At 38.3% G+C, this 13,138-nt stretch overlaps 1 protein-coding gene across 1 annotated transcript; it reads left to right on the top strand.

Annotated features, from left to right (window-relative positions):
• The first annotated feature begins 7,902 nt into the window (after positions 1-7,902).
• On the top strand, positions 7,903-11,601 carry pbdc1 (polysaccharide biosynthesis domain containing 1). Its single transcript, XM_061927337.2, has 6 exons — positions 7,903-7,952; positions 8,244-8,309; positions 8,372-8,431; positions 10,455-10,595; positions 10,679-10,790; positions 10,857-11,601. The coding sequence occupies exons 1-6, from the start codon at positions 7,923-7,925 to the stop codon at positions 10,946-10,948; spliced, it is 501 nt and encodes a 166-aa protein (XP_061783321.1). The 5' UTR covers positions 7,903-7,922; the 3' UTR covers positions 10,949-11,601.
• The last annotated feature ends 1,537 nt before the right edge of the window (positions 11,602-13,138 follow it).

Genomic DNA, 13,138 nt, shown 5'->3' with positions numbered 1-13,138 from the left:
CTCAAGGCATATACTGTATAACAGCGCATAACAGGAACTTAACATCACAAAGAGGCAAGTCCATAAAAACTGAGATAAAATGTGAGATAAAAAGTCGAGTTGATTGGATGAAAAGTAGTAGCTATTTATTAAAAAGTCGATATTGTAAGGTAAAAAGTCAAAATTATGACACAAAAGACATGCTTTTAAGATAAAAAGTCAAAATTATGAGATAAAAGGTAAAAAAAAAAATAGAGAAAAGGTCAAATTAATGAGGTAAAAAAAATCATGACAAAAACTCATAATTATCAGATAAAATGTAGAAATTATGAAATAAATAGTCAAAAATAAAGTTAAAGTAGAAATAATTAGACAAAACATCATAATAATTTGATAAAAAGTCAAAATAATGTTGTAAAAAAAAATCTTGACAAAACAAAATTATTATGAGATAAAAGGTTAAAATTATGAGATAAAATAATCATGATTATGAGATAAAAAAATCAAAATTATGAGATAAAAGGTAAAAAAATAGATAAAAGGTCAAATTAATGAGGTAAAAAAAATCATGACAAAAACTCATAATTATCAGATAAAATGTAGAAATTATGAAATAAATAGTCAAAAATAAAGTTAAAGTAGAAATAATTAGATAAAACATCATAATTTGATAAAAAGTCAAAATAATGTTGTAATAAAAAATCTTGACAAAACAAAATTATTATGAGATAAAAGGTTAAAATTATGAGATAAAATAATCATGATTATGAGATAAAATGTCAAAACTATGAGCCAAAATATAGATAAAAAGTCGAAATAATTGGATAAACACTAAATTGGCCCTAGTGTGTGGATGTGAGTGTGAATGTTGTCTGTCTATCTGTGTTGGCCCTGCGATGAGGTGGCGACTTGTCCAGGGTGTACCCCGCCTTCCGCCCGATTGTAGCTGAGATAGGCTCCAGCGCCCCCGCGACCCCAAAGGGAATAAGCGGTAGAAAATGGATGGATGGATGAGGTAAAGAGTAAAAAAATCATTGCTTACATAAAAAATTATTATAAGATAAAATATCGAAATAACAAACATTTATAAAGTAGAAATAATTAGATAAAATGTCATAATTATTTGATAAAATGTCCAAAATATGAGATAAAATGTCAAAATTATAAGATAAAATCATGGTTATGAGATAAAATGTCAAAAATAAGAGATACAAATTTGAATTGATTGGATAAAAAGTAGTAGTTATTTATCAAAAAGTCAATATTGTAAGGTAAAAAGTCAAAATTATGACACAAAAGACATGTTTATAAGATTTAAAAAAAGTCAAAATTATAAGATAAAAGGTTAAAAAAAATAGATAAAAGGTCAAATTAATGAGGTAAAAAAAATCATGACAAAAACTCATAATTATCAGATAAAATGTAGAAATTATGAAATAAATAGTCAAAAATAAAGTTAAAGTAGAAATAATTAGATAAAACATCATAATAATTTGATAAAAAGTCAAAATAATGTTGTAAAAAAAAATCTTGACAAAACAAAATTATTATGAGATAAAATGTTAAAATTATGAGATAAAATAATCATGATTATGAGGTAAAATGTCAAAATTATGAGCCAAAATATAGATAAAAAGTCGAAATAATTGGATAAAAAGTCCTTATGATTTGATAAAAAAGACAAAATATGAGGTAAGGAGTAAAAAAATCATTGCTTACATAAAAAATTATTATAAGATAGAATATCGAAATAACAAACATTTATAAAGTAGAAATAATTAGATAGAATGTCATAATTATTTGATAAAATGTCCAAAATATGAGATAAAAGGTCAAAATTATAAGATAAAATCATGGTTATGAGATAAAATGTCAAAAATAAGAGATACAAATTTGAATTGATTGGATAAAAAGTAGTAGTTATTTATCAAAAAGTCAATATTGTAAGGTAAAAAGTCAAAATTATGACACAAAAGACATGTTTATAAGATTTTTTAAAAAGTCAAAATTATAAGATAAAAGGTTAAAAAAAATAGATAAAAGGTCAAATTAATGAGGTAAAAAAAATCGTGACAAAAAATCATACTTAGCAGATAAAATGTAGAAATTATGAAATAGTCAAAAATATGAGATCAAAAGTAGAAATAATTAGATAAAACTTCATAATTATTTGATAAAAAGTCAAAATAATGATGTAAAAAAAAATCCTGACAAAAAATAATTACTTAGAGATAAAAGGTTAAAATTATGAAATACAATAATCATGATTATGAGATAAAATGTCAAAATTATGAGATAAATACCTATGTACTTGTATTTAGTTAAATAGTAGTTTGGAGACGGCGACTATTGACAAAGGAGCAGCTTTGCACTGTGGAGGGACGTTAGCCGCGAGATGGCTACATTGCATGGAGGACGCGGGCGTTTACTTGTCGCTGTCAAATTTGCAGGCCACATCTAAAAACATGTCGACAACATACGTTATCACGATGTAACAATCGCATTAAAAGCTCCAAATTAAATGTCGTCTATAGCGCGCAACTCGGGAGTGTTGGCCCAAATAAGTTTGGTTCAGGTGTTTCTCTGCAATCTTTGGATTGTGTCCTGACATCCAAACTTGATGGGATCCCTGCATTCACTCATGGAAATGTGCAGGTTAAAATTATGTTCGGTAGAATGAATGCGATAAAATGTATGACGTCGATGCCTTCTGATCTCTCTCTCTCTCTCTCTCTCAATATCCATTTCTCTGTTCTCAATTGTTGATGACTGATGATAACAACCAAACCAAGTTGGATGTCGTCATTGAGAGGTTTGATGCTCATTGCTCTCCCAAGAAGAACGAGACATATGAGAGATACAGTGGGGCAAAAAAGTATTTAGTCAGCCACCAATTGTGCAAGTTCTCCCACTTAAAATGATGACAGAGGTCTGTCATTTTCATCATAGGTACACTTCAACTGTGAGAGACAGAATGTGAAAACAAAAATCCAGGAATTCACATTGTAGGATTTTTAAATAATTTATTTGTAAATTATGGTGGAAAATAAGTATTTGGTCAATAACAAAAATTCAACTCAATACTTTGTAATGAAACCTTTGTTGGCAATAACAGAGGTCAAACGATTACTATAGGTCTTTACCAGGTTTGCACACACAGTAGTTGGTATTTTGGCCCATTCCTCCATGCAGATCTTCTCGAGAGCAGTGATGTTTTGGGGCTGTCGCCGAGCAACACAGACTTTCAACTACCTCCACAGATTTTCTATGGGGTTGAGGTCTGGAGACTGGCTAGGCCACTCCAGGACTTTCAAATGCTTCTTACGGAGCCACTCCTTCGTTGCCCGGGCGGTGTGTTTGGGATCATTGTCATGCTGGAAGACACAGCCACGTTTCATCTTCAAAGCGCTCACTGATGGAAGGAGGTTTTGGCTCAAAATCTCACGATACATGGTCCCGTTCATTCTTTCCTTAACACGGATCAGTCGGCCTGTCCCCTTAGCAGAAAAACAGCCCCAAAGCATGATGTTTCCACCCCCATGCTTCACAGTAGGTATGGTGTTCTTGGGATGCAACTCAGTATTCTTCTTCCTCCAAACACGACGAGTTGAGTTTATACCAAAAAGTTCTATTTTGGTTTCATCTGACCACATGACATTCTCCCAATCCTCTGCTGTATCATCCATGTGCTCTCTGGCAAACTTCAGTCTGGTGCAGGTCTACAATTATTTTCCTGGTGTCCTTCGACAGCTCTTTGGTCTTGGCCATAGTGGAGTTTGGAGTCTGACTGTTTGAGGCTGTGGACAGGTGTCTTTTATACAGATAACGAGTTCAAACAGGTTTATTAATTAATACAGGTAACGAGTGGAGGACAGAAGAGCTTCTTAAAGAAGAAGTTACAGATCTGTGAGAGCCAGAGATCTTCCTTGTTTGAAGTGACCAAATACTTATTTTCCACCATAATTTACAAATAAATTCTTTAAAAATCCTACAATGTGAATTCCTGGATTTTCCACATTCTGTCTCTCACAGTTGAAGTGTACCTATGATGAAAATTACAGACCTCTGTCATCATTTTCAGTGGGACGTCGATGTGAATGACTATGAGAAACCTTGGAGAGGACCGCAGATGTGGGTAACCTCCCCCCCTCTCTAGGGCAGTGGTTCTCAACCTTTTTTTAGTGATGTACCCCCTGTGAACAAATTCAAGTATCTCCTAATCAGAGCAAAGCATTCTTGGTTGAAAAAAAAGAGATAAAGAAGTAAAATACAGCACTATGTCATCAGTTTCTGATTTATTAAATTGTATAACAGTGCAAAAGATTGCTCATTTGTAGTGGTCTTTCTTGAACTATTTGGAAAAAAAAGATATAAAAATAACTAAAAACTTGTTGAAAAATAAACAAGTGATTCAATTATAAATAAAGATTTCTACACATTAGAGATGCGCGGATAGGCAATTATTTCATCCGCAACCGCATCACAAAAGTCGTCAACCATCCGCCATCCATACGAACTAACATTTAATCAAAACCGCACCCGCCCGCCATCCGCCACCCGCCCGCTGTTATATATCTAATATAGACGATGCAAGGCATTAGTGAGGTTATAAAGCTTTTGCCTGTTAAAGAAAGGAGACTGATCCAATGCAGCAGAGACATTCAATGCGTGCCACGCTGTCACGGCCCAGACACACACCAGTGCGCAATCATCTGGGAGCCGCGCTCTCGCCACTCAAACCACTGCAGGCAGCTGCGTTCTATCTTGTTTTAACATCCTGCGGCACTCTTCTGGGATCACGGCGGACGAAACTGTCATGCTCAGGGTGTTTGTGGAGGTTCGGGGTTTTGCACAAATGTGATGCACCATGTTAGATGTCTCGGTTTTGTGACTGTCGTAGACATAAACGCAGCTCTTGCAAATCACGTAGCCAGCATTACTATCATCCTGATTTACAACCTCATAAAAACGAGTCCACGCTGGACTTTTCTGGCCTTTTTTTTCCCTTGGTCTTTAGTATTCCCTTTTTTAGTTTGCCGGCGTTGCCATCTCTTTTTTTTTTCTTCTTCTGTTGTGGCATATGCTGCAGGTGCCTGCTCGTTTTTCGTATGTGGGTAACAACATTTAACTATGTATATATATTTCCGAATTGGTTTAACTGCCACCCGCCTGAATCTATTTAAAATCTAATTATTTTTTTTATTTCAACCGCCCGACCCGACCCGCGGATAAAATCTAATTTTTTTTTTATTTCAACCGTCCGACCCGCGGATAATCCGCGGACTCCGCGGTTGTGTCCGCAAACCGCGCATCTCTACTACACATAGAAGTAATCATCAACTTACAGTGCCCTCTTTGGGGATTGTAATAGAGATCCATCTGGATTCATGAACTTAATTCTAAACATTTCTTCACAAAAAAAGAAATCTTTAACATCAATATTTATGGAACATGTCCACAAAAAATCGAGCTGTCAACACTGAATATCAGAGGTGGGACCAAGTCATTGTTTTGCAAGTCACAAGTAAGTCTCAAGTCTTTGCCCTCGAGTCCGAGTCAAGTCCCGAGTCAAGACAGGCAATCCCCGAGTCAAGTCCAAAGTCAAGACTGGAAAGTCTCAAGTCAAGTCCTAAGTCCTGCATTTTGAGTTTCGAGTCCTTTCAAGTCCTTTTAACCACAGACTAATATATTTACACAGATTGTGTATGCTTTTCAAACGCTGTATTTATTTATTAAAACAAGTGCATTTTAAATTGCAGGAAAGAAAATTGTGCTGACATTGCACTTTATAATAGCACTATTAACCAGTCATTTTAAACATTAACTCATTCCTTTACAGAACAAACACATTGAAAAATAAAGTGCAAATGTACTTATTTGTACAAAAGTGTTAACATTGAAAAAACATGACATATACGTGAACATAACAAAAAAGTTGTACTTTTTATATGTCAGGGCCCTATGCTGCATTGCATCTGCAAAAGACCAAATTAGCCAAGAGTCTGTCAGTCATTTGTGCACGATGGGGGCGTAGTATGATGCCACCATGGCTGAAAACTCGCTCCACTGGAGCACTGGAGGCAGGCACTGCCAAGACTCTCATGGCCACTCGGAACAGTGAAGGAAGAGTCTTCATGTTCAATGCCCAGAACAAAAGGGGGGAGAGAGTTGTTTTGGGTTGGTGCACTACTTGTAAGTGTATCTTGTGTTTTTTATGTTGATTTAATTAAAAAAAGAAAAAGAAAAAAAAAATATTTCTTGTGCGGCCCGATACCAATCGATCCACGGACCAGTACCGGGCCGCGGCCCGGTGGTTGGGGACCACTGAGGTAAACAACCAACAGTATGTCAGAAAGCTAGCTAAAACGGTACACATATTCATAATATAGTATACATTTTAACTGACCTTTTACTATTTTTGTCTTTTTTTAGGTGGCTAAAATACGCGGTGCTGCTGACCGCCGTCTAACGTTACGTGTGATATATTGACTAACGTAACCCTGCTTAAAAAAAATCACTGAACAAAAAGTATGAATAAGGTAGTGAACTGCAACAGATTCCCGTGTTTGCAATAACGTTATAACATTAGCAGTGAGTTTACAGCCTCACTGATTTAACTACACAGCAAATAAAAGTCACGTTACTTAGCCAATAAACGTTATCTTACATTCAAAACTTACCGTTCTTTGTGCAACTTCAAATGCCGGACGAAGTTGGAAGTTGTTGCCTCTCCATCAGTAATTTTCGAACCGCATGTGTTGCTTACTGCAAACCGTTTTGTGTTGACCACCTCGTAATTTTTATACCCAAACAAAATTATTTTAGGTATCATTTTTTGTTCACTGGCGTGTGGTTTGGACATGTCTTCTTCCTTGGTTGTCCTGCAATTTGATTGGATGAATGCTGTGTGATGAAAACAAAGTAGATCTAATTTGATTGGCTGTTGTACTGAGACCACACCAGCTGACACACGCAACGCTGATACACAAGTACACAATGAAAATACGGAGCGCTCCCGAATAACTTTTTCATCTTTGGGTTTTGGGGAAAGTAGCAAGTCATGTCAAGTCATGTCAATTCAAAAGGCTCAAGTCCAAGTGAAGTCACAAGTCATTGATGTTAAAGTCTAAGTCGAGTTGCAAGTCTTTTTACATTTTGTCAAGTCGAGTCTAAAGTCATCAAATTCATGACTCGAGTCTGACTCGAGTCCAAGTCATGTGACTCGAGTCCACACCTCTGCTTTATGGTAATGAATGGAATAGCCTACTTGATTTGATGTTCAGTTTATGAACTTACATTCATATTTTGTTGAGTAGTATTCAATAAATATATTGTAACCTATTTTTATGGGCTTTCCTCTTGGTGATGTTAAGTTCCTGTTATACGCTGTCATACAGTATATGCCTTGAGCTCTTATTTTGAAGGCGCTAAGAGCGGAAGTGAGGTCACGTTGTTGGAGTGGAGCGAAGGTTTTGAAAAGAAGGTAAATAAAGGGTCCTCGTGTAAACTGGAGATTCCGTGTTTATTATTTTGTAGTTTCATACCGTATAGGCGACATATATAAACCCTCGGTTACAATATTATAAAGGATTTTTGAATTGTTGCTATTTTTAGAATATTTTTTTATAAATCTCACGTACCCCCATTTGAGAAGCACTGCTCTAGGAGACAATGATATTGAATGAATGCGATAAAATGTATGACGTCATGCAGGACAAAGATCGTTGTGTCTCACGCGCGCAGAAATGTTTGTATCTGATTTTTTTCGTGAGTGAATAAAGAGTGTCGTCAATGGGAGATAAAAACAGGAAAGTACATTTAGAATGTCATGGCTTCATTAAAGTCGCAATTGTAACATTTCGAGCGAGCACAAGCGGACTAAAGCCGGCACTGTTTTCTACCTGCTCCTTGTTCGCACGATAGACGATCTTTGGTCAACAAAGATGGCGTCGAGCAATGGCCTCGCCTCTCTGGTAAGAAGACGAACATTCAAACTTTGCTGGGTTTTTTCGTCACCTTTGTTTGTTTCTGAGACGTCAGCTTGTCAATCATTTTGGAGTGTGCGAGAAATACAATACATGTAAAAGGCAGACGCTAGCTAATGCTAGACTAAGGGGAAGTAAACACGTGGTTGCCGGTAAACAAGATGTAAAAAAAATCAAAGTGCCGGAGCTAAACGAAGATAATCTTTGATTTTGTCGGGTTTTACAGACGTGACGTCACGTATGTGTCGCCACATCAAAACTCGTGTTTTGTTTACTCAGGGTCCTGACGGAGCGAAGGCCGCCGCGCATGCGCTGTCTCTCCCCGCCGATGCGTACGGGAATGACGTGAGTTGCTCATTTCCACCACACGATCAGCGGCTGGAGGTAATGAGCGTGTTCTCTTTCAGGAGCGCCTGGAGGCGATGTGGGCCATGAAGGCCTACAACCACGCCGAGGTCTACTTCAACGTGAGTTCCACCCGCGGCATACTTGCCAACCTTGAGACCTCCGATTTCGGGAGGTGGGGGGTGGGGGCGTGGCTAAGAGGTGGAGGAGTATATTGACAGCTAGAATTTACCAAGTCAAGTATTTCATACATATACAGGTAAAAGCCAGTAAATTAGAATATTTTGAAACATTTGATTTATTTCAGTAATTGCATTCAAAAGGTGTAACTTGTACATTATATTTATTCATTGCACACAGACTGATGCATTCAAATGTTTATTTCATTTAATTTTGATGATTTGAAGTGGCAACAAATGAAAATCCAAAATTCCGTGTGTCACAAAATTAGAATATTACTTAAGGCTAATACAAAAAAGGGATTTTTAGAAATGTTGGCCAACTGAAAAGTATGAAAATGAAAAATATGAGCATGTACAATACTCAATACTTGGTTGGAGCTCCTTTTGCCTCAATTACTGCGTTAATGCGGCGTGGCATGGAGTCGATGAGTTTCTGGCACTGCTCAGGTGTTATGAGAGCCCAGGTTGCTCTGATAGTGGCCTTCAACTCTTCTGCGTTTTTGGGTCTGGTATTCTGCATCTTCCTTTTCACAATACCCCACAGATTTTCTATGGGGCTAAGGTCAGGGGAGTTGGCGGGCCAATTTAGAACAGAAATACCATGGTCCGTAAACCAGGCACGGGTAGATTTTGCGCTGTGTGCAGGCGCCAAGTCCTGTTGGAACTTGAAATCTCCATCTCCATAGAGCAGGTCAGCAGCAGGAAGCATGAAGTGCTCTAAAACTTGCTGGTAGACGGCTGCGTTGACCCTGGATCTCAGGAAACAGAGTGGACCGACACCAGCAGATGACATGGCACCCCAAACCATCACCCAACCATGCAAATTTTGCATTTCCTTTGGAAATCGAGGTCCCAGAGTCTGGAGGAAGACAGGAGAGGCACAGGATCCACGTTGCCTGAAGTCTAGTGTAAAGTTTCCACCATCAGTGATGGTTTGGGGTGCCATGTCATCTGCTGGTGTCGGTCCACTCTGTTTCCTGAGATCCAGGGTCAACGCAGCCGTCTACCAGCAAGTTTTAGAGCACTTCATGCTTCCTGCTGCTGACCTGCTCTATGGAGATGGAGATTTCAAGTTCCAACAGGACTTGGCGCCTGCACACAGCGCAAAATCTACCCGTTCCTGGTTTACGGACCATGGTATTTCTGTTCTAAATTGGCCCGCCAACTCCCCTGACCTTAGCCCCATAGAAAATCTGTGGGGTATTGTGAAAAGGAAGATGCAGAATGCCAGACCCAAAAACGCAGAAGAGTTGAAGGCCACTATCAGAGCAACCTGGGCTCTCATAACACCTGAGCAGTGCCAGAAACTCATCGACTCCATGCCACGCCGCATTAACGCAGTAATTGAGGCAAAAGGAGCTCCAACCAAGTATTGAGTATTGTACATGCTCATATTTTTCATTTTCATACTTTTCAGTTGGCCAACATTTCTAAAAATCCCTTTTTTGTTTTAGCCTTAAGTAATATTCTAATTTTGTGACACACGGAATTTTGGATTTTCATTTGTTGCCACTTCAAATCATCAAAATTAAATGAAATAAACATTTGAATGCATAAGTCTGTGTGCAATGAATAAATATAATGTACAAGTTACACCTTTTGAATGCAATTACTGAAATAAATCAAGTTTTTCAAAATATTCTAATTTACTGGCTTTTACCTGTATATATATTTCCGAATTGGTTTAACTGCCACCTGCCTGAATCTATTTAAAATCTAATTTTTTTATATTTCAACCGCCCGACCTGACCCGCGGATAAAATCTTTTTTTTTTTTTTTTTCAACCGCCCAATCCGCGGATAATCCGCGGATCGGGCGGTTGTGTCCGCAAACCGCGCATGTCTACTGGGTGGAAATCGGGAGAATGGTTACCCCGGGAGATTTTCGGGAGGAGCACTGAAAATTCGGGATGGTTGGCAAGTATGCACGTGACGCGGGAGTTCAAGTCCTGTTCTGCCTTCAGCTCATTTCTTCGGTCGACCCGAAGTTCCTGAAGCTGACAAAGATGGACGACGAGATCTACGCGTCCTTCAAGGAAACGTTCAAACACCTGGACCTGAAACTGCTGGACCCCGATGACCTCAAGTCCGCCGAGGCCAAAGAGGTGAGCGCCTCGTCGCCCTTTTTCTCCTTCTCTGCGCCCGAGTTGTTTTGTGCTAAGGTGGTCAATCAATCGCCCGTGTCCAGAAGTGGCGCCCTTTCTGCAACCAATACGAAGGCCAGGTGGAGGACTTCAACTACGGGACTCTGCTGCGCTTGGACTCTGGGAAGGACTACACGGACGAGAACACCATCTTCAGTGGGTTTCTACCTCAGAATAAATCCTGGTGGTCTGTCGCGACGTCAACCTTCTCCTTGTGTTCAGCCACCAGGATCCAGTTTTTTGCCGTGGAGATCGCCAGAAACCGAGAAGGCTTCAACGACGCCGTGTTCTCGTCGAGGTCGTCCAAGAGTTAGCCGGGAAGGAACCCGTCTTTTTGTATGGATCTGTATTGGGACTGTCATCTTGCACGTGTGCAGACCAAGGACACAATAAGAATAAATGTCACGCCACACGCACAAAACAGTCTGCAAGTCTTCTGCTGTGTCAGCACACTGCGTGCACCAGGGATCTTCGCTTTGTCTTAGGGGCCACAGTGCTGTTTTTAAGGACTTCTGCAAAAAATAAAAAAAAGCTAGTCTAAGATCATCTTTATGGCAGGGATGACAAAGGGTGGTTACCAAATGTAATACTTATTTATACTGACCTCTTTCAAGTTGCGCAATCATCCTGGCATGTCCACAAGGCTACGCTGTAAAACAAAAAGTCAGTCAATCGCCTGGAATGTACCGTTAAACCATCAGTGGTACCAGCCGCCGAGTCTTCAATATGGCCCGCAAAACGACACCAGTACAAGACACACTTGTATATAAATATGCAATGATCTAGTTGCATACCTGCCAACTACTCCGGTTTTCCCGTAATTAGTACGGTTTTCATCAACCTATTCCGGGTTACGGTTGCAGTGATAAAAAATACGGTTTTTCATTTTTTTAAGTTTTATTCACGAAATCGCGTAACAACAACGACAATCGACACTGCTTCCCGTAACTTCCTATCGAGCCTTTCCGAATGCCATGCGCGAGGCTATTTATAGCACCGCTGCCAAGCACGAGGCACCTGTTGCCCATTGTTTCCAAACGAGCGAACGATCATGGAATCAGCCGGAGAAAAATCGCAAACGAGTCTTAAACCGAAAAGAAAACCGCAGTCATTCCGTGAAGAATATTCAAAAAGCCTATCCGGGAATAATTATCCGTTCCAAAAAGGGTGAAAACTACGCGAATCGCACCTTGTGCAGACAAGATTTTTCGATCGGACACGGAGGAATTAGCGATGTAAAAGACCACGTCGGGACAAAAAAACACAAGTCTAATGCCGTTGCTAGCGATACAAGTGGAAAACTTTCAACGTTTTTCGGATTTTAGCCACAAAAAGGTAATGACACCAATGTTATCTATTGGAATTGTTTGGTACTGTTATACTGTTAAAAGTGTTTATACTATTTATGCTTTCAAGTCCAAGTTGAAGAAATCTTGTTAAATGTTGACAGCATAACTACCAAAATACAGAAGTATGTCCTTAATATTTTTGCAGTGCTATTTCTGTTGAAAAGTTCAAATGATTACATTAGAGATGTGATGTGCCACTTTTCAAGTGTCTGATGGCTTAAATTAATTTGCATTAATTTTTCATATTTTGAATTCTTTTGAAAGGCTTACAAAAAAACTACATTTGAATTGTAATTCCATGCTATTGACAGGACTATTAATTTTAATGAAGTTATCTTACCATGTTTACAGTATGATAATTGTGATAGAAATGTGAATTTTAGGCACAGAATATTTTTTACAATTGAACAAGGCAGTAGATTATACAAGCTTGGACAGAAAGTTAATAATGACACCAATTTTTTTTTTAATGGAATTGTTTAGTACTGTTTTACCATTTGTTTACTGTAAAAAGTGTTTATACTTTCAATTAACAAATGGAAGTCTTGTGAAAGGTTGACAGGATAACTGGCATTAACTGTCAAAATAATTTCAAACTATTGAAGTTAGCTTACAGAATAAACATGTCAATCAACCCATATGATTTTTGCAGTAATATTTTTGTTTTGAAAAGTCACTGTGACTGATAGAAAAGTGATGGTTTTAGCAACATTTTAACCTGTCTGAATGCTAATAATCATTTTGCGTCGGGGGGCGAACCTGAACCCCCCACCAGGACTTTGTCCTGGACCTGCGGCCCCTGGACCCTGGCTACTAGGTTTTTCTGATTTCAAAAGTTGGCAGGTATGTAGTTGTTGTCATTTTGTCACCCTCTAGTGGCCAATGAAAGTAACTCTGCCATTACTTGTACTTTCAAGTCAATGATGCACAGCATTCACGTATATAACATAATCCAAACAACCTTCCTTAGTCATAGTGCAAAAATAATAATAATCAACAAACAAGGTCAGACATAACACTACCTGCTCATTGAACTTTGTGGATATTATGAAAAAAAAAAAAAATCTAAATGACACCTGTTGAAATCCATTACAAGGGATGATGGGAAAAATCTAAAACACCCATAATAAATTCATAAAAGAAGCAAACTTCATG

Source organism: Nerophis lumbriciformis, linkage group LG32 (genome assembly GCF_033978685.3).
Source record: "Nerophis lumbriciformis linkage group LG32, RoL_Nlum_v2.1, whole genome shotgun sequence".
In the NCBI taxonomy this organism is placed as follows: domain Eukaryota; kingdom Metazoa; phylum Chordata; class Actinopteri; order Syngnathiformes; family Syngnathidae; genus Nerophis; species Nerophis lumbriciformis.
Note: the sequence above shows the minus strand (reverse complement) of the source record. Positions and strands in the feature narration are given on the sequence as shown.